The sequence below is a fragment of the Ranitomeya imitator genome, chromosome 2 (genome assembly GCF_032444005.1).
Source record: "Ranitomeya imitator isolate aRanImi1 chromosome 2, aRanImi1.pri, whole genome shotgun sequence".
Taxonomy (NCBI): domain Eukaryota; kingdom Metazoa; phylum Chordata; class Amphibia; order Anura; family Dendrobatidae; genus Ranitomeya; species Ranitomeya imitator.
Genome location: NC_091283.1, coordinates 803,206,220 through 803,231,599, shown reverse-complemented (window position 1 = coordinate 803,231,599; position 25,380 = coordinate 803,206,220). Strand labels below are relative to the sequence as shown.

At 41.9% G+C, this 25,380-nt stretch overlaps 1 protein-coding gene across 1 annotated transcript in view; it reads left to right on the top strand.

Moving 5' to 3' along the window:
• The window catches only part of PDE6C (phosphodiesterase 6C), an 83,029-nt gene that overhangs the window by 34,251 nt on the left and 23,398 nt on the right, over positions 1-25,380 (top strand). The window contains exons 10-16 of the mRNA XM_069753767.1: positions 304-447; positions 528-593; positions 1,710-1,856; positions 9,407-9,514; positions 11,307-11,416; positions 11,826-11,913; positions 14,328-14,428. Of these exons, the coding sequence (XP_069609868.1) occupies positions 304-447; positions 528-593; positions 1,710-1,856; positions 9,407-9,514; positions 11,307-11,416; positions 11,826-11,913; positions 14,328-14,428 (764 nt within the window). The remainder of the gene's footprint in view (positions 1-303; positions 448-527; positions 594-1,709; positions 1,857-9,406; positions 9,515-11,306; positions 11,417-11,825; positions 11,914-14,327; positions 14,429-25,380) is intronic.

Below are 25,380 nucleotides of genomic sequence, written 5' to 3'. Positions count from 1 at the left end.
TATTGTTCTGGTTATTTACTGGATATTAGACACCTGCTCAAAAATGTTTTGATGATGGCCCTGGCTGAAGCCCTACGGAGAACCCAGTGGTTGATGTACAACCATTATATCTAGTCACCACATAAGTCGGGTGACATTGTACAATTTCGTATCAGAATGTAGAAGTCCATCAGAAAGAAGAACTGTCAATTCTTGACTGACCAACATACGATTTATAGACGTTTCTACTGTCTAGGAAACACTTGGGACTGTCTGACATATTTGTCTTGTGTCATAGCACTGACAGCATCTTTCCTGTTCCAGACCCTGACCCAGTTTCTAGGATGGTCGGTTCTCAACACTGATACTTACGACAAAATGAATAAGCTAGAAAACAGAAAGGACATTGCCCAGGAGATGTTGATGAACCAGATGAAGTGCACGCCTAAAGAACTCCAGAGTATTCTGGTAAATGTCCTCAAGGCTGTTCTCTACTTAAGATCAAGACTAAGATGTGAGGTCTAACCAAAGCAATGTTTCCATTTTAGAAATCGAACGAAAAGTTAAATAAGAATGTAGACGACTGTGAGCAGAAGGAATTGGTGAAGATATTGGTAAGATTCGTGGAGGGACATAAATGTAGGTTGTAAACAATTATCAGTTCAAGTTATGAAATATAAGTACAATAAAAAGCTAAGAAAAAAATCAAGGTCTTCCAATTAGATAAGTCAACGTAATATGGGAAAATCGGCAAGACTAGTTTTTCTTTGTGAAGATTTTCTTGCACTGTGCACTGGCCATGCTGCTCTACTGAAGCTAAGGTGCAGTACTTGAGAATGGCCACTACATGGTGTGTGGAGCTGTGATGCTACGGCTCTGTACACTGTGTACTTACAGCCGGTGCTGAACATGCTAACAACTGATTGGTGGGGATGCCTGGTGTTGAACCCCAGCTGATTTATGGCTTGACAAACAATATTAAAGTCATAGGCAACCCTTTAAATAGATGAAGCACTCCCTTTAAGACTGTTATTTTTTTAGCCAGAGGAAAAATAAATTAAAAGGATAAGCCCACACAAATTTGAGTGTTACACATAAGGCCCATTAGGGTTTTCATGGAAATTGTGTAAAGTTTAATTTAATGTACTGCAGGGAAATGTTACACTTGTTCTTAGATTTCCCTAGAAGATGCAACCATTGGACACCTAAATCTAATACTAATTAATTTTTTTTTTTTTAAAAAAGGACCTATCCAAAGGAAATAACCCCTTTAAATGTTAATAGAGTCACATTAAAGTTATATTAATGTAGAAAATATTAAGTATTAAACTAACAATATTGAAAGGGTTGTCCAAGACTGAGATATTAATGACGTATTCTTAGAATAGGTTATGAATGTGAGATAGGTGGGGATCCAACAGTCGAAACCCCCACCGGTCAACATGTTGGCAGGCCACAACCACTTGAAGTAAGCTGGAAAACCACAGCTCCATGCACTGTGTAGTGGCCGTTCTCAGGTACTACGGCTCAGCTCCTACAGCAAAAATTTTCGGTGTCATCTCCACAGTATATTACTTTAAGGCCTATGTGGACATTTTTTGTGCTGTTCTATAAAATGGCCTATAAAAGCATAGACACGCCTTTGGAAAACAAATCCATAAGTTAAGGAAAGTCTTCGACCCGACTAATAGGATCCATCTGCTCACAATTGTTTACCTTCTTTTGAACAGAAAGAAGAGCTGCCAGACCCGGCGGCGCTGGAACTTTATGAATTCCGCTTTAGTGACCTGCCAGTGTCCGAGCACGATCTCATCAAGAGCGGCATTCGCTTGTTTGTAGAACTAAATGCTGTCGAAAAATTTAAGGTGCCGGCAGAGGTAAGTGGCCTGATATACATAGTGATTTCCTTGTTGTATAACTATTTTATTTACATGGTTTATATGATACCTAAAACATGAGTATACTAATATTATACAATTCATATATATATACGGTTGTTACAAAGTTACATAGTTAATGCACTTGAAAGCCTAAAAAATGAAGTTCAAATAATTGATAATGGAAGGAAAATAATAAAGTGGATGGGGTTTTTGTACAACTACAATGCACGATCTAGGCCGCCCCAAAAGAGATAATCTTTCCATCCTGGTCCCGATTGTCAACCCACTGAACTAAAAAAATTAAGAAAAAAACTTTACACTAGTGATGAGCGAACGTGCTCTGATAAGGTGTTATCTGATGAATACTGCTGGAGAAAACAGCGCAAAATAGGGTCTTATCCGAGACAATTGGGGTTAATACAATAAGATTGTACTCACCAGATAGAGCTATTATTATAACATTGATAACAGAAGTCCCAAGTACAGGTTATAGAGTCGAGAATGTGGCGACTAATTACGCCCACCCCCAGACTAACTCAATCCGCTCAAAGAACATCATGTAAATAAGGAGAAAATGCGGAGCATCGATGAAAAATAAGTAACGCATTTTATTTTAATTATTAATAATCCATATAAAAGTTAAAATTGTTTGTACCATAAAGTAACACACTCATAAGATGACGCCAATCAAAATGCTGAGAAGCCACCCACAACGCCCCAAAGAGGGAGATCCCATAATCTAATAATGTCAAAATGACAAATGATCTATACTAGCTAAGCCAGCTAAACAAAATGTATAGTCATGACCGCAGACTTCCCCCCCAAAAAAGTGTTAAATATCACTGAATCCCATAGCAAGTAAAGGAGTCTGATATACATGGGCCAGGCTTACCAGTAGAGGGGACGTAGTGGGGGGACAGCCGGAAGATTTGGGTAGGAGGTGACCGTCACAGCACCCCGTTTTGTTGGATAAACCTCCTACCCAAATGGAGGGATACAGGAACCTTCCCTTGATGAGTATAAGAAAACGAAACGCGTAGGGAAGTATACCTTTTTGATACCTTTTTTGGGGGGTTTCTATAAAAACTGGTGATATTCAGTGATGGGGTATTTGTATGGATGAGGATGTGCCATCTCCCCAGAGATTATTATCTTGTCAAATGTGACAATGGGGTGAGACTGTTCACTTGTTTTCTTTTCACACACCATTCTAAGTGGTCATTGCATTCCGTCCAGCAATAGACGCTTATATGGAGAGCATATGCGGTTTCATTTGCTAAATGACCGTTGATGTGAATTTGGATATCTTTCCGTACTGCCAAGAGATTTGTGATATTAGACCTTAATAGTTTGAGTCCTATGGTAGGTTGATTCTCGGGACTCTCAGGATTGTGAGGTCTGGGGCAGTTCGGTTTATATATTTTATAATATTGGCATTTCTTTTCCTGAAATGTGATGTACTGTGAGTCCTTTATGTGTGTTTGTTTGATTATTTTGGGTATACCATTTTTAATGAGTCCATTAAAAGTAAATTTTTAATTTATAATCACACCCTGCTTTTCATACTATATTATTGATTGGTGGTCACAGTTTTTCGAGTAATTTGAATTCTTGCTATTTTTATTCTTAGGAGTCCAGTGGGCGGTCCAATTCAGTCTTTTAGTGTAAGGCTGGGATCACACATGCGAGAAACACGTCCGTGTCTCGCATGTGAAATCCAAGCTCTGGCGCCGGCACTTCAGAGCGGAGTGTGCGGCCGCATAGGAACACATGGAGCTGCACTCTCCGCTCCCAAGTGCCGGCGCCAGAGCTTGGATTTCACATGCAAGACACGGACGTGTTTCTCGCATGTGTGATCCCGGCCTAAGACCTCCCACTGGACTCCTAAAAATAGGAAGAGGAGGCTTTCAAATCAATAAAATTCAGGTTATGTTCAATATTTTCTCATAAAAATAAATATCAATCTGCCCAGCTTTTCCTGCTCTGTACACTGCTACTGTCAGCAGCTTGTCTGCCTCTTTCCTCTGAACACTCAGCCAAGCTTCCTAAACTTTATGGAGAGTGCAAAAGAGATTTCTGTAATCCATGCAAGCAGTCGAGTGACAGATATATAATTTATGGCTGTCCCATGAAGGCAACGTATTTTTCTGACTTCACAAACTACAGACAATCAACTCTTCTGAACTCGTATATAAAAATGAGAACCCCAAGTGATCAATGAAAGCTTTTTATACATTTTCTGTGCAGCAGCCAACAATGGTAAACCAGGGGCTTCAAAACTAATAAAGGAGGGTCCCGAGACTCCTGACCAATAAGGCATGAAGACAGGCGCTGTTTAAATGAAGCAACACCCCTATAACGAAACTGACCCTTTTAAGATAGGTCATCAATATCTGGTCACCCGCTTTGTTTATCTGAAGGGGTCACGTTTTCACTTGAATGGGATTGAGCTACTCTAAAGTGACACCAGACAAGAGCCATAGCAAAATGTATAGCGCTGCGCCACGGCAAATAATGAAGGTGACGCGGCTCTCGCTGGAACGCCACTGCCAAGATGAATATTATCTTCCCTAATTGCCTAATTATGTTTTGCTTCTTGTTTTAATTTTCACTAAATGATGATGGAGAGGAAAATTTGCCAAAATCTATTCTGAAATGAATGCCTTCAGGGCAGGGATCGGCAGCTCTGTGATGCATAAAATCAGCTTTTTGCAAACCCTGGGATGTGGCCTTTTCCTTGTGGGCCTACAGGCCAGTGATATTATACAAAGCCAAATGCAAAAATTGGCATATCAACCTGAAGTAAAGGAAACTTGAAATAGTTAAACATTGCAAACAAAATTTTATTATTTGCATAAAAAATATAAAATTTGGTTAGAAAAATATACATTTTATGTAGATCGAGGTGCCTCCAGAGTTAGGCTGCCGTCACACTAGCAGTATTTGGTCAGTATTTTACCTCAGTATCTGTAAGGCCTGTCTCACACATCCAGATAATTCCAGTACTGGAAAAATCGGTACCGGAATTATCCGTGTCCGTGTGCTTACGGAGCACATCAGTGTGGCACACGTGCAGCAGCAGTGTGCCGACTGAGAACCACACGGACCGTGCAGGAGACAGCGCTACAGTTAAGCGCTGTCCCCTGCGTGCGGTGCTGAAGCCGGTATTCATCCCTTCTTCCCAGCAGCGTTCGCTGGAAAGAAGGAATGAAATACTCACCGACACCCAGCTCCAGCGATGTCTCCTCTCAGCGGCTGCAGCCTGTGCTGTGTGAGCGGTCACCTGGTCCCGCTCATTACAGCGAGGAATATGCGCATATTCCTCACTGTAATGAGCGGAACCACGTGACCACTCACACAGGGCCTGCTGCAGCCGCTGAGAGGAGACATCGCTGGAGCTGGGTGTCGGTGAGTATTTACTGGCAAGCGGGGGGGGGGGCGCACAGGGGATGGGAGGCGGGAGGGGATGCACAAACTTTATTTTTAAGGGGAAAGAAAAAAAAAAGATTATTCATTCCTTCTTTCCAGCGAACGCTGCTGGGAAGAAGGGATGAATACTGGCTTCAGCACCACACGTGGGGGGGACAGCGCTTACAGTAGCGCCGTCTCCTGCACGGCACACGGACTGCACACAGACAGCATCCGTGTGCGGTCCGTGCGTTCACACAAACACTGACATGTCTCCGTGTTTTCCAAACGGACACACGGTCCGTGAAAACACGCTGACATGTGCAGAGACACATTGATTTTAATATGTCTACGTGAGTCAGTGTCTCCGGTACGTGAGGAAACTGTCACCTCACGTACCGGAGCCACTGATGTGTGAAAATGGCCTAAGCCAAAACCAGGAGTGGGTGATAAATGCAGAAGTGGTGCATATGTTTCTATTATACTTTTCCTCTATTTGTTCCACTCCTGGTTTTGGCTTACAAATACTGAGGTAGAATACTGACCAAATACTGCTAGTGTGATGGCAGCCGAGAGTAGAAACGAACCTTGTCTTTTATAATCCTGCTTTCCACTTGACCTCTAACATCCACATTTGGTAGGAAAGGATAAAGCCAGGTCTGGTGGAAGGAAGAAGAGCCTTAAAAGTGATGTTAGAGATTAGTAAAACATGTTTGCCTTCTTCCTGAAACAAAGTCACTTTTGGCCATGGGCGGTGTTTAGTGTTGTGGCTCAGCGCTAATCAGTAAACTGGAGCTGAGCTACAATATCAACCGCAGAGCAAGCTCTGTATGACTGCAAAAAACCTTCTCGACTCATAGACTGAGAGCCGATCCTGCAGCACTTCTAAAATGATAGCTGAAAGTTTCTCGCAACCTATCAGTGCATCTCACTGATCTACATCAGCAATCAAAACTATTCAACCCTCATTGCAAATTAGGTTTATTATCTAAATTTCACAACAAGCGTCTTGAACCCCTTTCAGAACTTGTCGATTTTCTGATGTTTTTTTTTTTTTGGCTGTTTTTGTTTTTTCCTCCCCTTCTTCCAAGAACAATATATTTTTAACTTTTTCTGTCAATACAGCCATATGAGGGTTTATTTTTTGCTGGACACATTGTACATTTGAATGAGACCATTCATTCTACCACACAGTGAACTGGAGAACGGGAAAAAAATTCTAATTGCATGGAAATGGCAAAATAAGTGCAATTCCGCAAATTTTTTTTTTTTAAATTTACTATACGGTAAAACTTACCTGGCAATGTAATTCTGCAGGAAAGCACGATTACGCTGATACTAAACATGTATAGTTTTTTTTTATTTAAGCAGTGAAAAATGTTTGGGAAATTTGTAGAAAAAAAAAATGCTATTGTTTATTTTTCCAAGAACTGTACGCTTTTCATTTTCGGGATATGGAGCTGTGTGATTGCTTATTTATTTGCTTCCTGAGGGGATGTTGTTGCTGATAGCATTTTGTGGTAGATGCGATGTTTTGATCGTCTCACATTGCATTTTATTGCTATGTTGCATCCGCCCCCAAAAAACTAATTCTGTCTCTTAAACTTTTTTTCACGTTACACCGTTTAGTAATCAGATAATTTAATTTTAGATTTTGACAGATCAGATTTTTATGAATAAAGCAGTATTAAATATGCGTTTTTTTCTTTTTTGTAATTGCTTTATTTTTAATGGGGCAAAAGAGGGGTGATTTAACTGTTATATTTTTTTTCCCACTTTATACTGCATTTATTAGTCCCCTTAGGGGACTTGGACCTGCGATCATCTTATTGCTTGTACTATACACAATAGTGCATCAGCACTGCTATAATCACTGAATAGCAAAATTCACAGTATCCTATGAGTGTCAGATAAACATTGGCTTTCACAGAATTGTTATGACAAGCATAAGGGTCTTCAGCAGACCCCCAGCTATTATGACAACCTATCACGACACGGGTGTGCAGATGGGCGTGTGGAATGACGCACCCCCCGCCTGCGCGTATTACATACTGCCTATCAGAGATTGACAGCAACATTTAACATGATAACAGCTGCAGATGGCGCTCCACTCCACCCTCGGCTGTTGGAGATACATGATAGCTGACAGATGATGATTGTCCGCATCAAAGTCAGGGACCCAACATGTGACATAACTTTACGGCATATGTGAAGAAGGGGATAATACTTATTAGAGCCCTTGGTTGTTATTACCTGCTGCAAACGTGAGGCATCTCCAGATACCAGTTTCTAGCAAAGTTCTTGAGGAATCTTAGCTCATTACTCATGGGCAATGGTCTCCAGTTCATCAATATTCTTGACTTGGCAAGAAAGTGGTCCAAAAACTTAGATGAGATCATTGCCTTGTAGAAAAAAAGGAGAATGATACAAAAATTAGCAAAGGCATTTAATGTTCCCAAAGATACAGTTGGAAACAGAGTGCACAAGTTCAAAGTTCAAAGACCACACGACCTGGACGTGGCAGAAAGTGGAAGCTTTCATCGTCTGCCCCCAGATTCTTGAGGAAGCAGGTGATCAAAAACCCTTCAGTGACTGCAAAAGACCTGCAGCAAGATTTGGTGGCAGCAGGCAGTAAGGATTTAGTTTGCACAGTAAGGTTTATAGCAAATGTTGAAAGACTCCATGCCCGGAATCCAACACTTACACCTCCACTTACCCAAAAGCACATGAAAAGTTGGCTTCAATATGCTCAAAACTATATAAATAAGACAAAGAAATTTATTACAACTATATAAATGAGACACAGAATTTTTGGGGATTCAGTTCTGTGGAGCAATTAAATAAAACTTGAAATTTTAGACCTATTCAGTGGTATGTTTAGAGGTAAAAGAATGAAGCACATGCTGGAAAGAATATACTGCCTACAGTAAAGCTTGGTGGTAGCTAGGTGATGTCTGCAGTAAAGAATGGTGGTGGCTAGACTAATGCATGGTAGGGGCTCAGTGATGCCTACGATGAAGAATGGCGGTGGTTCAGTGATGCCTTCAGTGAAGCTTGGTGGGGGCTCAATGATGTCTCCATTGAAACATGGCAGAGGTTTGGTGATGCCTACAGTGAAACATGGGGGTTCAGTGATGCCTCCAGTGAAGAATGGAGGTGGCTCGGTAATGCCTACAGTGAAACATGGTGGAGGCTCGGTGATGCCTGCAGTGAATCATGGAAGAGGCTCAATGATGCATAGAGCCAAAATACACTGTCTGCTTTGTTGAGATGATCTGATAGTGAAATAGTACCTGTTTAAAACCTGTACTATTTGTGGGAATGAAAATGAAAGCTATGCAAATTGTTAACGGGGCTGTCCTGAATAAAAAACAACATAACTGCTTTCTTTCAAAACCAGTACCACAACTGTCTACAGATTGTGTGTGGTATTACAGCTCCGTTCCTATTACTTCCATTGAGCTGAGCTCCAATACCATACAGTAGCCAGGTGAGGCCATGTTTTTGGAGGAAAGCAGTAGTAAAGGTATTGGCCTGCACTCTGTCGTATGGTGAGGTGCTGGATTAACGGGCCAAATGACCCTTAGTCCATTCAATGAAAATTCACCGCACACTCTGTATTTTTGTGGTGATGCCAATAAATATTATTTACTAACAGTTCGTGGGAACAGAAAAAGTAGAAATAGGTAAAGTGCAGGAGAAAATTCTAAAGCGACTGACGTTTCGATCTGTCCCAGGTCTTATTCAATATGTCGTTGGTAATTCCTTAGTCATGGAGATGAATGTGGTTTGTATGGGGATATTTCCCTGGTCAAAGTAGTATGCAAAGTGAGCTCTGTAGTCCCCAAGATGAGAGAAATATAGACCTGAGACAGGTTGAAACGTCACTCAAATATAGTCGCTTTAGAATTTTCTCCTGCGCTTTACCCATCTCTACTTTTTCTGTTCCCACGAGCTGTTAATAAATATTATTTTTTGGCATCACCACAAAAATACAGAGTGTGCGGTGAATTGTCATTGTTTGGAGGAAAGCAGATTTGTTTTTCTACCATAATTAGTTTATGATGAATTATTGGCCTCTGATTAACTAACACCAGTGGCCAAAACAATGTCATAAATCTTTTATTTTCTCCATCTAGGTCTTAACAAAATGGATGTATACAGTAAGGAAAGGCTACAGGGACATAACGTACCACAACTGGCGGCATGGGTTTAACGTGGGACAAACAATGTTTACCCTGCTCATGGTAAGTAACGTTCCAGTTATTGAGAAGAGATCACGGAACACTGTTCCATAAATGATTACTTTTGTCGGGGGATCTGTTAGATCTCCCATGTATCTGCTTGTACTCCTCAAGTAATAATAGTCCTGGAGTGACATTGCTTAGAACTTTTGTGCTGTTTCTGTTGTTCCTCCTGTAAAGCTAGAAATAAGTTGACAAATAGGTGTGTCCTTGCAGTTTGACACTGACCGCAATGATTGGCTAATGTCTGTGTACAGTCACATACTGGACCTAAGCTATAAGGTTGTCAGTTCCAATCGTAGGATGGAATAATCAGAATTTGTAAATGTCTGTTACATGATGCCTAAAGTTAATTTTCCGAATGACTCTCATATTGTTGCTATACCCACCATGTGAACATGATACATACCAACTTTAGGTAGCATAAGTCTTGGGCCCAATCTCCCCCGGGAACGCCCCAAAACCCACCTGGATACGACCACTTTAAAATGGTATTTGCATAAATTTGCACCTTTTTGAGACCTGGAATTTCCCACGATTGTATATAAAAAATTAGCATATTGCTGGAAAATTCATCTTGTTGGCAGCTATGGCTGTATAGACAGTGAGGCAGTGGCGTTTCCTTTCGGTGAACCAATGGAAAGAGCCAAGCACCAAAGTTTATGTCCGCTTAGCCCCACCCTTGCAGAGCGCAGAAGTCAAGAAAAGTCTGCCATTGGCTGCTCATCATTACATAGAGAGTCTGACCTGCCTCTGTCTATAATGATGTGTGCTTTGTAATGTGAGACGCTAGCAGGCAATGACAAAGTCATCTCGGTGACCAAGACAACATTTCCTTTATTACTGTCATACAGTTACTATAATCCCCATGAGTAAACGTGATACATACCAAAATTTTGAGCTTTTAATTATGTTCAACGCACACGATCCACTACGGTTCATTACTAATAGCTGCTTTACATTTTTACTCTTTTTCTACCTCTACCTAGAGCTAGGGTTAGGCTACGGGCTAGTGTTAGGTTTAGGGTTTGGAATAGGACTAGGGTCACAGCTAGGGGTAGGGTAATAAAATAATTATATGAATAAACAAAGACCAATTGTAATAAAAAAGAAAACGCGAAAAAAGAATATTATAACAATTTATACTTTTTTATTTTTAAATATTATTTTGGATTTCAGCAAAAAGCAGAATAGAACTAGAGGTCAATTTTTTTTTAATTCAATCCATGTGTTTAGGGTGTAAGGCTGGTTCCGACTTGCTTTCCTGTGTGCCGCAGATGGCAGCGTACTTCCTCCTTGCTTCCTCCGTGAAGCTTCGCCTACTGCCGGCTGCGTCCTGCGCTTCCCTGCGCACCTATGTTTATCATTGGGACATGCATTGTATGTGGATCTGTCCTCATGCGGCGATTTGAGGTGTGCGGCACCCGCACGGAAACGCTAAATTTTGTGTTTCCATGCTGGCGCCGCACACCTCAAATCTCATGCACATGCTTAGGTTTTTTCTTTGTGTTTTCTGAGCTGCTGGGCCTTTTTTTTAATTAAACATGCAGCATGTCAGTTCTTTCAGTGTTTTTTCAGCGTTTTTCACTTATTCAAATAAATGGAAAAAAATGCAAGTAAACCTCCCCTGTGACTTCTTACTGCTGTGTGAGTAATACAACGACCATTTTGGTTCAGGCACAGAAATCCAGGAAAAAACCTAATAGATTATTATTCTACGCGTAGTGCAAGTGTGTGTACAAAGAGAATTGTGCTGACGGATGCTCTTTAATGAAAGTCCATTCCTTTTCAAAAGACAGGTAAACTCAAGAAATATTATTCTGACCTGGAGGCCTTTGCCATGGTGGCAGCTGCTTTCTGCCATGATATCGACCATAGAGGAACCAATAATTTGTACCAATTGAAGTAAGTGCCTGGATTTTGATGACTTTTATTTAAATAGAGTTATAGGATTATTTCCCCCACCAAAAAAAAAATTAGGGGATAACTTTCTGATTGCAGGGGGTTGACCACTAGGATCCCCAGTGATCCTCAACTTGGGACCCTGGAACCCAGGGAAAGGGGCTCTGCAGCCTGTCTTGAATGGGATAGAGTTGCGCATGTTGTACACGACAGTTCCATAGTCAATGAATGGAATGTAGTCTGGGCCGGAACACCTCTACTGCATTCAGGACACAGTTCCAGAGCCTTGATGTTAGGATCCAAAGATGTGGATATCTTGGTTTTTTAGAACAACCCGTTAAATTCTTGGCATGTCGTAACTTGTAATGCATGATCTACCCTTTGGCTTTTTTTTTTTTTTACTTAATTTTAGATCCGCGGCACCCCTTGCAAAGCTTCATGGGTCCTCTATTTTGGAGCGACATCACTTAGAATTTAGCAAAACCTTGCTGGAAGACGAGGTAAGTGTATCATGCCATTGTGTTCGGCTTTGAAATGGAGGTCATTCACACGTGACTCTCTCTAAACCTTCAAGCACCCCCTTACAAAATAGTAAGTTCAATATAGTACATGGGTAAAGGTGGTGAAAACTTGAACCTGACTTAGGCCCGATTTCATATGTCCAACATTCCCCCTCCGAGTATGGACAGTGATGCCAGGCTGTTGAGTTTTATGAAGGAGACCCACGGCCGTATATTTTCCGTACCTGCTTTACGGCATCTGTACATGTCACATAAAGAAAAGGCAGCGGGCGAAAGGTTGTTCATCTTTGGTAGAAAAAAAAGCCTTTCAGATCGCATCGGCTATGTCACATTTTTCAGACGATGATACAGCCAGTGCTTATGATTGGCAGAAAAAATTCAATATGCCTGACTGGTCTTTTGAAGTATAATAATAATGGTTGGCAATTGGTTGAAACAGTCAATCGTTCATTTCACCCAGGCAGCTGACCATCGATCATTATGATCAAAATTGCCTGCTTCGGCCGACTTCTCTGATGTCGTGTTGTGATAAAGTATCTAATGATTTCTTATGGCGTCGACCTGCTACTGTGACACAGAGCAGCAAATGATTCCTAAAGTGTTTGATTTTCTGTCGTTGGTCACAAGTTGCACGAGACTCATTAGCCAAATAATTAAATGCCAGTCCCATGCAGCTGAGTCTTGTACGCGACTTGTCCAGGATTTGGCTGTTCTGGTACAGGAAATTTGCAGCTATAAATAGTGGAAGACAAGTTGCAGAAATGTTTCTGGTTGCGCTACCTCTCTGGGAATTGCTGCGTAGTCCAAGCCACAACACTATCTGTTGCTGCACTATGGCTACATCTTCTGTGCAAAATGCCTCCAAACGCTGCTCCATGCACCACGCCTCTCCTCTTTGTCCTTCATAGCACCCCCTATGTCCGAATGTTGGCGCCCTGCATATCTGATAGATTGAAGGCCTATAGTGGTCTGTTGCCTAGAAGAGTGAATGTGAATGGTGAAGCAAGAAGGCACACCATATTTTTTCACTATTTCCACCTGCAAATAATGCAAACAGATGCTACTACCATGGGGCTAAGGCTATGGCTAAAGTAGCCCTGCCCCCAGCTGCCCCTCTATGAACTATTATCATAAGAAAATAATAATAACAACAGTATGCAACAAGCTCCCAAGCTCCCTCTAGTGGTGGCTGCAGACAGCTAGGATTTTTCAAGTTTGAAAGTTATCCCCTATCCATGGGATAGGAGCTAACTTTCCAATCACTGTGGCTCCAATCGGACCAAAAGAAGAGTCCAGGCTGAATGAAGTGGTGGTCGATCTTGTGCACTACTGCTCTATTCATTTTTGAAAGGTATATCCGGGACTTTACACAAAAATAAATAATGTATTTAAGCACTAACAGGCAGGTAATTGCAACTTACCTGTCTGTTGTGCACGGTGCCATTCTTCCCCGGCACAAAGCAGTCATAGACCGCTCCTGCCGAGGATTCAGATGCCTCTGTTGACATCACGTCCACAGAGTGGAGGCTTCTTTTACGTTCCGCTTTGTTGACGGGGCAGACTTCCGGCGCCATTCTGATTGACAGCCTAATTGGAGGAGCTGGCTGTCAGTCAGAATTATGACGGATGTGCCGCCCCATCGTGTCAGCAGAGACAGCTGAATTTCTGGCAGGAGCGGTATGTAACTGTTCTGTGCCAGGTAAGAATGGCACCATACACAACAGGCAGGTAAGTTGCAATTACCTGTCTGCCTGTTAGTGCTTAGGTACATTTCATGCTTTTTAGTAAAGTCCTGGATATCCCCTTTAATGGTAGCGCTGGAAATTGCCAATCATAGCTCCTGGCTGATCTTCGGTGTTCTCATTAGAGCAGAGCACATGGTCAACCTCTGCTTAGTTTAGCCTGTGCTCTTCAGAGCCCTGACTCTCAGGTATGCTGAGGACCATGGTAGTCGGACCCTCCGCACTTGAAATGTTATTCCTCATCTGTGGATAATTTGCATCTGCTTCTATGAAGCTGATTTGTAGCTCTGTATCAGGAAAACAAGGCATATATACTAAAAAGATGTAAACTTTCATAGTACATATCAAGCAGTGAAGAAACGTCTACTATTTCCTGCAGTGTCTCAGATCATACCTTGATTCCTTTCACTGTACTGTCCTTGATTTACCCCACTGACTGCAATATTTTTGCAGTAAAATCTAATGGAAACCAACAGTGTGAACACGGCCTTCATCTCAGCCTCAATATTGACAGCTGCTATCATTCAATACATTGATTTTCTCTGGAAATGATGAGTTTTCATTTGCTTCAGGTTGGATTCCTAGGACTTTGCTGTGCTGTTCTTTGCTTGTCCTCCGAGCTGCGATAACACAAACCTTTTTATCTTTCAGAGTTTAAACATTTTCCAGAATCTAAACAAGAGACAGTTTGAGAATGTGATTCATTTGTTTGAAGTCGCAATCATAGCAACTGACCTGGCTTTATATTTCAAGTGAGTGTGCCACGGAGTAATGCCAGCTGCCACGTGCTGCCCGGCTGATTGCCGAAGTTGGATAGATAACATGTTAAATGACTAGTGTATCATTACAATTCTCCAAGGCTTGGACATTTATAAAGGAAAACCACTAGTGATGAGCGAGTATACTGGTTGCTCGGGTTTTCCTGAGCACGCTCGGGTGGTCTCCGAGCATTTGTCAGGTCTCGGAGTTTTAGTTTTCGTAACCTCAGCTGAATGATTTACGGCTGCTAGACAGCTTGAATACATGTGGGGATTCCCTGGCAACCAGGCAACCCCCACATGTACTCAGGTTGGCTAGCAGCCGTAAATCATGCAGCTGTGTTAACAAAAACTAAATCTCCGAGACCTGACAAATACTCGGAGACCACCCGAGCAACGAGTATACTCGCTCATCACTAAAAACCACTCATTCAGAATGCGCTACGTTAACTTTTATTCCTACGTGAGTTACCTAAATTTTAAACTTAATTTTTTCTTATGTTATAAGCTCCTTTCAGTACTAATGATTGGTGAATTTTCGGCTCCTGAGCCTCCGACCGATTGCTCAAACCAAAGGGCAGAAGCACTCAGCTTATACCCGAATGCAAGCAAATCAGTCTACGGATTCAATAGAAAGTTTGTGAATCCATGCATTGCTCTGCTGAGTTACTCTGCCCCTTGGTGTAAACAATGTGCCGGGGTCTTAGAATCTAGACCCTTATTGATCAACAGTACTGAATAGGGGCTATAACATATTAAAGGGAACCTGTCAGCAGGATTGTGCTCAGCAACCTACAGACACTGTCAGGTCGGCGCTGTTATACTGATTACAATGATACCTGGTGATGAAATCCGTCTTGTGGTTGTTGTTTAATCTGTATTTGTAGCTTGCCTGGGCTGTAGCATGATGCGGTGGATAATATGCATATTTTGGTTTTATTTAGACTTATAATTTTGTTTTTTGGCAGAGAACAAAAAAATTAGGCTCCATCAATCCGAACGATGCTACTGTGCAGGCGCCGTCGGCACTGTCTCTGTGCAGCCTCTTTTTTTTTCCTCTGACAAAATAGCGGCGGCGACTGCGCAGTAGCATCTGGCCATTCAGATGATTATGGAGCAGCTCTTTATACTGGCTCCTGACTATACATTCATGGCCGAAAGTGTTGGCATCCTTGAAATTGCTCCAGAAAGTGAAGTATTTCTCCCAGTAAATGATTGCAATTACACATGTTTTCTCACACACATGTTTATTGGAATAACACAAAAAAATTGAGGAAATTAAGCAAATTGAACATAATCTCACACAAAACCCCAAAATGCCCAGGACCAAACAGTTGACACTTTCAACTTAATATTTGGTTGCATGACCTTTGAAATAAACAACAACAATTAATTGCTCCCTATAAACATGAACAAGCATCTTACACCTCTCACCTGGAATTTTGGATCATTCTTCTTTTGGAAACTGCTCCAGGTCTCTCATATTTGAATAGTGTCTTCTCCCAACAGCAATTTTAAGATCTCTCCCCAGGTGTTCAATTTTCTGTGTTTCCATTTCTGGGTGCTTCTTGAAGTATGTTTGTGGTCAATGACCTGCTGGAAAACCCATGATCTATTATGCAAATCCAGCTTTCTGACACTGGGCACTACATTGTGACCTAAAATCCATTGGTAATTTTCAGATTTCATGATGCCTTGCACACAGTAAAGTTATCCAGTGCCAGAGTCAGCAAAACAACCCAAAAGATCTTTGAATCTCCACCATATTTCAATGTAGGTACTGTGTTCTTTTCTTTATAGACCTCATTCCATTTTTGCTAAACAGTGGAATGATGTGCTTTACCAAAAAGCTCTGTTTTGGTCTAATTTGTCCATGAGATGCCATCCCAGAATGATTTTGGCTTTCTAACATACATTTTGGCAAACTGCAGTGTAGCTTTTTCATGTCCGTGTGTCAGCAGTGGGGTCCTCTGGGGTCTCCTGTCATAGCGTTTAATTTTATTCAAATGTTGATGGATACTTCATGCTGACACTGATGCACCCTGAGCCTGCAGGACTCGAATTTCTTTGGAACTTGATTGTCGCTGCTTATACACCATTCGGGCTATCCTTCGTTGCAATCTTTCATCGATTTTTCTCTGTCGTCTACATCCGGGGAGATTAGCTACAGTGCCATGGATTGTAAACTTCTTGACTATGTTGCACACCATGGACAAAGGAGCGTCAAGATCTCTGGAGATGACTTGTAACCTTGAGACTGATGATATTTTTCAACAATTTTGGTTCTCAAGTCCTCAGACAGTTCTCTTTTCCTCTTTCTATTCTCCATGCTTAGGCCGGGGTCACACTAGCGTATGGCATCGGATGCGATATGCTAATGACCCTCGGTGTTGGTGTATATCGCACAGCACTCAGATGATATCCGAGTGATGTGCGCTGTGTCACTCGCACCCATAGACTTATATGGGTGCGAGTGCGCCAAGACTCGGCCGAGTGTCGGTGACAATTGCAGCTTGCTACGATTTCACTCGCACGTATAATACAGCCGAGAAAAAAAACGGTGATGGGAGCTGCCCCATAGATTAACAGCGGTCTGAGTGCTATGCAATGTTTTATCGCATATCACTAGTCCGTATTCTTCGCTAGTGTGACTCCGGCCATAGTGTGGCAGACACACAATGCAGAGATTGAGTCTAATTCTCCCCTTTTTTATCCGGTTTCTGGTGTGATTTTCATATTGCCCATACCTTTACTTGCCACAGGTAAGTTTGAACGAGTATCACATCCTTGAAACAAAATTGTTTACCCACTGTTTGGAAAGGTGTCAACAATTTGTTCCCGACGATTTATGGGGTTTTGTGTGAAATTATGTCCAATTTGCCTTTTTTTCTCTGTTTTTTTTGTGTTGTTCCAATATACACAAAGAAATAAAATGTGTATAACAAAATATGTGTAATTGCAATAATTTTCAGGGAGAAATACTTCATTTTCTGAAACAATTTCAAGGGTGCCAACTCTTTTGGCCATTACTGTATATCAAGTAGAAAAATATTTAGACCTGAGTGTCCTCAGTGGTTGATACCTTTTAATGGCTAACTGAAAAGATGGTAACAAATTGCAAGCTTTCGAGACTACACAGGTCTCTTCATCAGGCAAAGACTAAAAGAAATTCTGGAGAATCACAGGGGCTCTGCAAATAAGACAATGAGTCTGTAATCTATTCCAGCCAAATATACATTCCAAATACGACATGTCGCTTCTTCCCTTCCAAGCCCTGCCATGTGTCCAAAAATAAATGTTTTACTACATGTGGGGTATGCAACAGGGCCTGACGGATCAGGGGACTGCCGAGACCAGCAGAAACTTTCACTGGATGTGCGTCCTTGGATGTACATCCAGCTGAAGTGCATTGCACCATACAGACCCATGCATTATTCTTTATGGATGACTATGGGGGTGCATTATACTATATGGATGACTATGGGCTGTGCATTATGCTTTATGGATGATTATAGGGTGCATTATACTGTATGGATGACTATGGGGTGCATTATACTTTATGGATGACCATGGGGTGCATTATACTTTATGGATGACCATGGGGTGCATTATACTTTATGGATGACTATGGGGTGCATTATACTTTATGTATGACTATGGGGTACATTATACTGTATGGATGACTATAGACTGTGCATTATACTTTGTGGTGGACTATGAACTTTGCATTATATTATATAGAGAACTATGGGCTGTGCATTATATTATATGAAGGATATGGGCTGTGTATAATACTAATATGATGACTATGGGCTGTGAATTATTCTACATGGATGACTATGGGCTGTGCAGTACATTATATGAAGGACTATGGGATGCATTATACTAAATGGAGGACTATGGAGGTGCATTATACTTCTTCTATGGAGCCCCATGACTTCTAGTGAGTATAATGTTTTATTTTTTCTATATATTAAAGAAAAGTGGCAGAACAGGAGACATATACGAATATGGGTGATAGATATATATATATATATATATATCTATATATAGATATAGATATATATATATACAGTGGGGCAAAAAAGTATTTAGTCAGTCAGCAATAGTGCAAGTTCCACCACTTAAAAAGATGAGAGGCGTCTGTAATTTACATCATAGGTAGACCTCAACTATGGGAGACAAACTGAGAAAAAAAAATCCAGAAAATCACATTGTCTGTTTTTTTAACATTTTTTTTGCATATTATGGTGGAAAATAAGTATTTGGTCAGAAACAAAATTTCATCTCAATACTTTGTAATATATCCTTTGTTGGCAATGACAGAGGTCAAACGTTTTCTGTAAGTCTTCACAAGGTTGCCACACACTGTTGTTGGTATGTTGGCCCATTCCTCCATGCAGATCTCCTCTAGAGTAGTGATGTTTTTGGCTTTTCGCTTGGCAACACGGACTTTCAACTCCCTCCAAAGGTTTTCTATAGGGTTGAGATCTGGAGACTGGCTAGGCCACTCCAGGACCTTGAAATGCTTCTTATAAAGCCACTCCTTCGTTGCCCTGGTGGTGTGCTTTGGATCATTGTCATGTTGAAAGACCCAGCCACGTTTCATCTTCAATGCCCTTGCTGATGGAAGGACGTTTGCACTCAAAATCTCACGATACATGGCCCCATTCATTCTTTCATGTACCCGGATCAGTCGTTCTGGCCCCTTTGCAGAGAAACAGCCCCAAAGCATGATGTTTCCACCACCATGCTTTACAGTAGGTATGGTGTTTGATGGATGCAACTCAGTATTCTTTTTCCTCCAAACACGACAAGTTGTGTTTCTACCAAACAGTTCCAGTTTGGTTTCATCAGACCATAGGACATTCTCCCAAAACTCCTCTGGATCATCCAAATGCTCTCTAGCAAACTTCAGATGGGCCCGGACATGTACTGGCTTAAGCAGTGGGACACGTCTGGCACTGCAGGATCTGAGTCCATGGTGGCGCAGTGTGTTACTTATGGTAGGCCTTGTTACATTGGTCCCAGCTCTCTGCAGTTCATTCACTAGGTCCCCCCGCGTGGTTCTGGAATTTTTGCTCACCGTTCTTGTGATCATTCTGACCCCATGGGGTGGGATTTTGCGTGGAGCCCCAGATCGAGGGAGATTATCAGTGGTCTTGTATGTCTTTCATTTTCTAATTATTGCTCCCACTGTTGATTTCTTCACTCCAAGCTGGTTGGCTATTGCAGATTCAGTCTTCCCAGCCTGGTGCAGGGCTACAATTTTGTTTCTGGTGTCCTTTGACAGCTCTTTGGTCTTCGCCATAGTGGAGTTTGGAGTCAGACTGTTTGAGGGTGTGCACAGGTGTCTTTTTATACTGATAACAAGTTTAAACAGGTGCCATTACTACAGGTAATGAGTGGAGGAAAGAGGAGACTCTTAAAGAAGAAGTTACAGGTCTGTGAGAGCCAGAAATCTTGATTGTTTGTTTCTGACCAAATACTTATTTTCCACCATAATATGCAAAAAAAATGATAAAAAAACAGACAATGTGATTTTCTGGATTTTTTTTTCTCAGTTTGTCTCCCATAGTTGAGGTCTACCTATGATGTAAATTACAGACGCCTCTCATCTTTTTAAGTGGTGGAACTTGCACTATTGCTGACTGACTAAATACTTTTTTGCCCCACTGTATATATATATACCAGGGTGGGGCCAAGATGAGGGACATATACAATTGTGCTCAAAATTTTACATACCCCTGCAGAATTTATGCTTTCTTGGCCTTTTTTCCGAGAATATGAATGATAACACCAAAACGTTTTCTCCACTCAGGGTTAGTGGTTGGGTGAAGCCATTTATTGTCAAACTACTGTGTTTTCTCTTTTTAAATCATAATGACAACCCAAAACATCCAAACGACCCTGATCAAAAGTTCGCATACCCCATTTCGTAATACTGTGTATTGCCCCCTCTAACATCAATGACAGCTTGAAATCTTTTGTGGTAGTTATGGATGAGGTTCTTTATTTTCTCAGATGGTAAAGCTGCCCACTCTTCTTGGCAAAAAGCCTCTAATTACGGTAAATTCTTGGGCTGTCTAGCATGATCTGCGTGGTTGAGATCTCCCCAGAGTGGCTCAATGATATTGAGGTCAGGAGAATGAGATGGCCACTCCAGAACCTTCACTTGTTCTGCTGTAGCCAATGACAGGTCGACTTGGCCTTGTGTTTTGGATCATTGTCATGTTGGAACGTCCAAGTACGGCCCATGCGCAGCTTCCAGGCTCATGAGTGCAAATTTGCCTCCAGCATTTGCAGATAACATGCTGCATTCATTTTTCCTTCAACTTTGACCAAGTTTCCTGTGCCTTTGTAGCTGACACATCCCCAAAACATCAGCGATCCACCTCCATGCTTTACAGTAGGAATGGTGTTCCTTTCATCATCGGCCTTGTTGAGCTCTCTCCAAATGTAACATTTATGGTAGTGGCCAAAAAGTTCAATTTTGGTCTCATCACTCCAAATTACCTTGTGCCAGAAGTTTTGAGGCTTGTCTCTGTGCTGTTTTGCATATTGTAGGCAAGATACTTTGTGGCATTTGCACAGTAATGGCTTTCTTCTGGCGACTCGACGATGCAGCCGATTTTTCTTCAAGTGCCTCTTGAAACAGCCACACCGCTAGTTTTCAGAGAGTCCTGTATTTCAGCTGATGTTATTTGTGGGGTTTTCTTTGCATCCCGAACAATTTTCCTGGCAGTTGTGGACAATATTTTTGTTGGTCAACCTGACCGTGGTTTTTCTTTTTACAGAGCACCTAATTTTCCATTTGTTAATCAAAGTTTGTACGCTGCTGACTGGCATCATCAATTCCTTGGATATCTTTTTGTTTCCCTTTCCTGTTTTATACAATTCAACTACCTTTTCCCATAGAGCCATTGACAATTCTTTTGCTTTCCCCATGACTCACAATCCAGAAACGTCAGTGGCTGGATGACAGATGCAAGAGTCTGTCTGGATCCCAGAAACTCACTCAGTTTTTATGCACACACACTGATTACAAGCAAACAGGTCACAGGTGAAGATGTTCCCTTTAGTAGCCATTGAAACCCATTTGTGTAACCTTCTGTGCATGTTATCAGGCTAAAATCACCAGAGTATGTGAACTTTTGATCAGGGTCATTTGGATGTTTTGGGTCGTCATTATCATTTAAAAAGATAAAACACAGTAGTTTGACAATAAATGGCTTCACCTAACGACTAACCATGAGTGGAGAAAAAGTTTTGGTGTTATCCTTCATATTCTCTGAGAAATGCCAAGAAAGCAAACATTATGCTGGAATATATAAACTTTTGAGCACAACTGTATACCAGGATTGAGAGCAGACACACACATATTTATTTATTCATTCACTCATTATGGGGGGCACTGGTCCAAATCTTGTGCCGGGGCCCATCTAGTTACGCCTCTGGGTATGGCCACACTCAGAAGAAAGTGAGTAATAAACTTTATGGCCTGCTTTTTCAGGCTACCTCTTGAAAAAGTGAAACATTTTGGGCTAGAGCAACATTTTTGCGAAAAAACAACCTAATGTTATCAACTTTTGTGTAGTGCCTTTTAGTTCAAAATGTTCACTATATACCAGGATCCTTGAGTGTTGTAGTTTCCAAAATGGTATCATTTGTGGGGGGTTTCTCCTGTTAGGGGCCCTGCAAATGCCACATGGCACCCACAATCTATTTCAGCCAAATTTGTGTTCCAAAACTCATATGGTGCCCCTTCTCTTCCAAGCCCTGCCTTTTGTCCAAACAGAGATTTCTGGGTATCAGATCATGTTGGGTATCAGCGCACTCATAAGAAGGTACAAATTGATGGGTGCAGTTTTTAAAATGGTATCACTTTTGGGGAGTTTCCAATATATAGGCTCCACAAAGTCCATCTAAACCTGAATAGGTCTCTAAAAAAATAGGTTGTGTAAACTTCTTGAAAAAATGAGAAATTGTTACTAAACTTTTAACCCTTCTAACATCCTAACAAAATAAAATGACATTTGAAAAATTATTCAGATGTAAAGTAGACATACGAGAAGTAATATTTATTAATTACTTTGAACAGCATGACTAACTGGTTTAAGGATATAAAGAGTGAACATCTGAAAATTGCCAATTTTTCAATTTTTTTTTGCCAAAATTAAAATATTTTCACAATTAAACACAAAACATATTGACCTAAATTTACCACTAACATAAAGTACAATGTATCACAAAAAAAATATTTCAGAATCACTGTGATATGTTGAAGTGTTCCAGTGTTATTACCACTTGAAGTCACACTGGTCAAATTTGAAAAATTTGGCCTGGTCATTATGTCAATAAACTTGATGTATTTGTCAATAAAAGTTCTCCTGAAACCACAGTTATAGTTCTCCATATAACTTTATGAGCATCAACTGTCATCTCCTATCTTAGTAATGGGAAAATCTTAATTCACTGAAGACATATTTTCCCAGAGAACTGAGAATTTTGAGAATAAATGATCAGTCCAGGAGGAGAAAGAAGCAGATTTCTCTAATACGTTATATTACAAAGTTTCTTATTTTCACAAGTACTATACATTTAAAAAAAAATAAAAGTAACTTTTTAAAGGGAACCTGACAGCTGAGACATACTGCACGTGGATCGGTCAGCAGTTGTCAGGTTCCCTTTAAAGGATACATGACTGTGGAGACACGATGGTCGGTGGATGCTCTTGTCCGATGGCCTGGCTGTCTTAAGAAAGACTGCATGGACCAGTGCTCATCCCAGTAAATGCCTGTACTCCTTTCTAGTGGGAAAAATACTACTCAGACAACACGGTGAGGGTAACAGTCTGGCAATATTTTGTTGAACCACCAACAGACAATAAACTATAGTACAGACAATAACATATAGTACTTCAGGACTTCCAGGGCCAACTACCCCAAACAGTAGCACACTGCTTTTGGTGGGCACCCACAGAGAGGGAGTAGCGGTAAGCTTAGGAAGCTGACAGTCCATTGAGGTATGTGGCCAGGTGATTGCCCCAACCTGGCTCCTCCAAATATCTTTGAGGGTTAAGTGATGGTCAATGGAGATCTGTATTCCTCCAGTTGGCGCGATGGTTCCTTGGTTGCTGTCCTGCAGAGTCTGTTGGGAAACAGAGGCAGATCCCTCTTTTATAGTTTGCAGCTCTTATTCAAGCATTTTTCCACAGGATTGGGGAAGGTGGGAGGAGGTCATCTCTCGCAAGATGACTTCACTGTATTCAAACAAGCAACACTCGCTTTTAAATCTGCTCTCACCTCTGCTAAACAGACCTACTTCACAACCCTCGTATCTTCCCTATCCTACAACCCCAGTTATTCAAACCCTTTAACTCCCTCCTCCGCCCCCCACAGCCCCCTCCAACCTCCCTCATCTCTGCTGAGGACTTTGCCACACACTTTAAAAATAAGATTGACCAAACAAGGCAAGTCTTCATTGCTCAACCACCACAACCTCTTTGCATACCAGACCAATGCCCAAACCCCATAACCTCCCTATCCAACATCACTGAAGGGGGGCTTAATTGTCTCCTCCCCAAATCGCACCTCACCACCTGTGCGCTTGACCCCATCCCATCCCATCCCACCTCCTCCCCAACCTCACCACCACACTTATCCCATCCCCAAGCCACCTCTTCAACCTATCACTAACTTCTGGCACCTTCCCTTCTGCTTTCCAACATGCCACAATCATACCTATCCTTAAAAAGCCAACCCTCGATCCAACTGCTGTGTCCAGCCATCGCCCAATATCGCTGCTCCCATTCGCTTCCAAACTCCTGGAGCAGCACGTCCACACTGAACATTCCTCCCACCTCTCATCTAACTTGCTCTTTGACAATCTACAATCTGGTTTCCGCCCCATCACTCAACTGAGACAGCCCTGACCAAAATCACTAACGACCTACTTACCGCCAATGCTAATGGACAATACTCTGTACTCCTTCTTCTAGACCTGTCCTCTGCTTTCAACACAGTTGACCACTGCCTCCTACTACAGATCCTCTCCTCCTTTGGCATCAAAGACCTCGCCCTATCCTGGATCTCCTTGTACCTTTCCAACCGCACATTCAGCGTCTCCTACTCCCACACTACCTCCTCATCCCACCCTCTCTCTGTTGGAGTCCCCCAAGGCTCTGTACTAGGACCCTACTCTTCTCAATCTATACACTTGGCCTGTGACAACTCATAAAGTCCCATGGATTCCAGTACCACCTCTATGCTGATGACACGCAGATCTACCTCTCTGGCCCAGATGTCACCGCTCTGCTGTCCAGAATCCCAGAGTGTCTATCAGCCATATCCTCCTTCTTCTCCTCTCGCTTCCTCAAACTCAATGTGGACAAATCTGAACTCATCATCTTTCCTCCATCCCATAGATCTTCCTTACCTGACCTATCTATCGCAATCAATGACATCATGCTTTCCCCCGTACCGGAAGTCCGCTGCCTCGGAGTAACCTTCGACTCTGCCCTGTCCTTCAAACCACACATCCAAGCTTTGTTCACCTCCTGTCGCCTCCAGCTCAAAAATATCTCCAGAATCTGTCCTTTCCTCAACCGTCAATCTACTAAAATGCTTGTGCACGCCCTCAACATCTCCCGCCTTGACTACTGCAACATCCTTTTCTGCGGCCTCCCTGCTAACACCCTTGCACCTCTCCATTCCATCCTTAACTCTGCTGCCCGACTAATTCATCTCTCTCCTCGCTACTCCTCCGCTTCCCCCCTCTGCAAATCTCTTCACTGGCTCCCAATCCCTCAGCGTATCCAGTTCAAATTACTAATACTGACCTACAAAGCCATCCATAACCTGTCCCCTCCATATATCTCTGAACTAATCTCCCGATATGTTCTCTCACGTAATCTCCGGTCCTCACAAGACCTCCTTCTCTCCTCC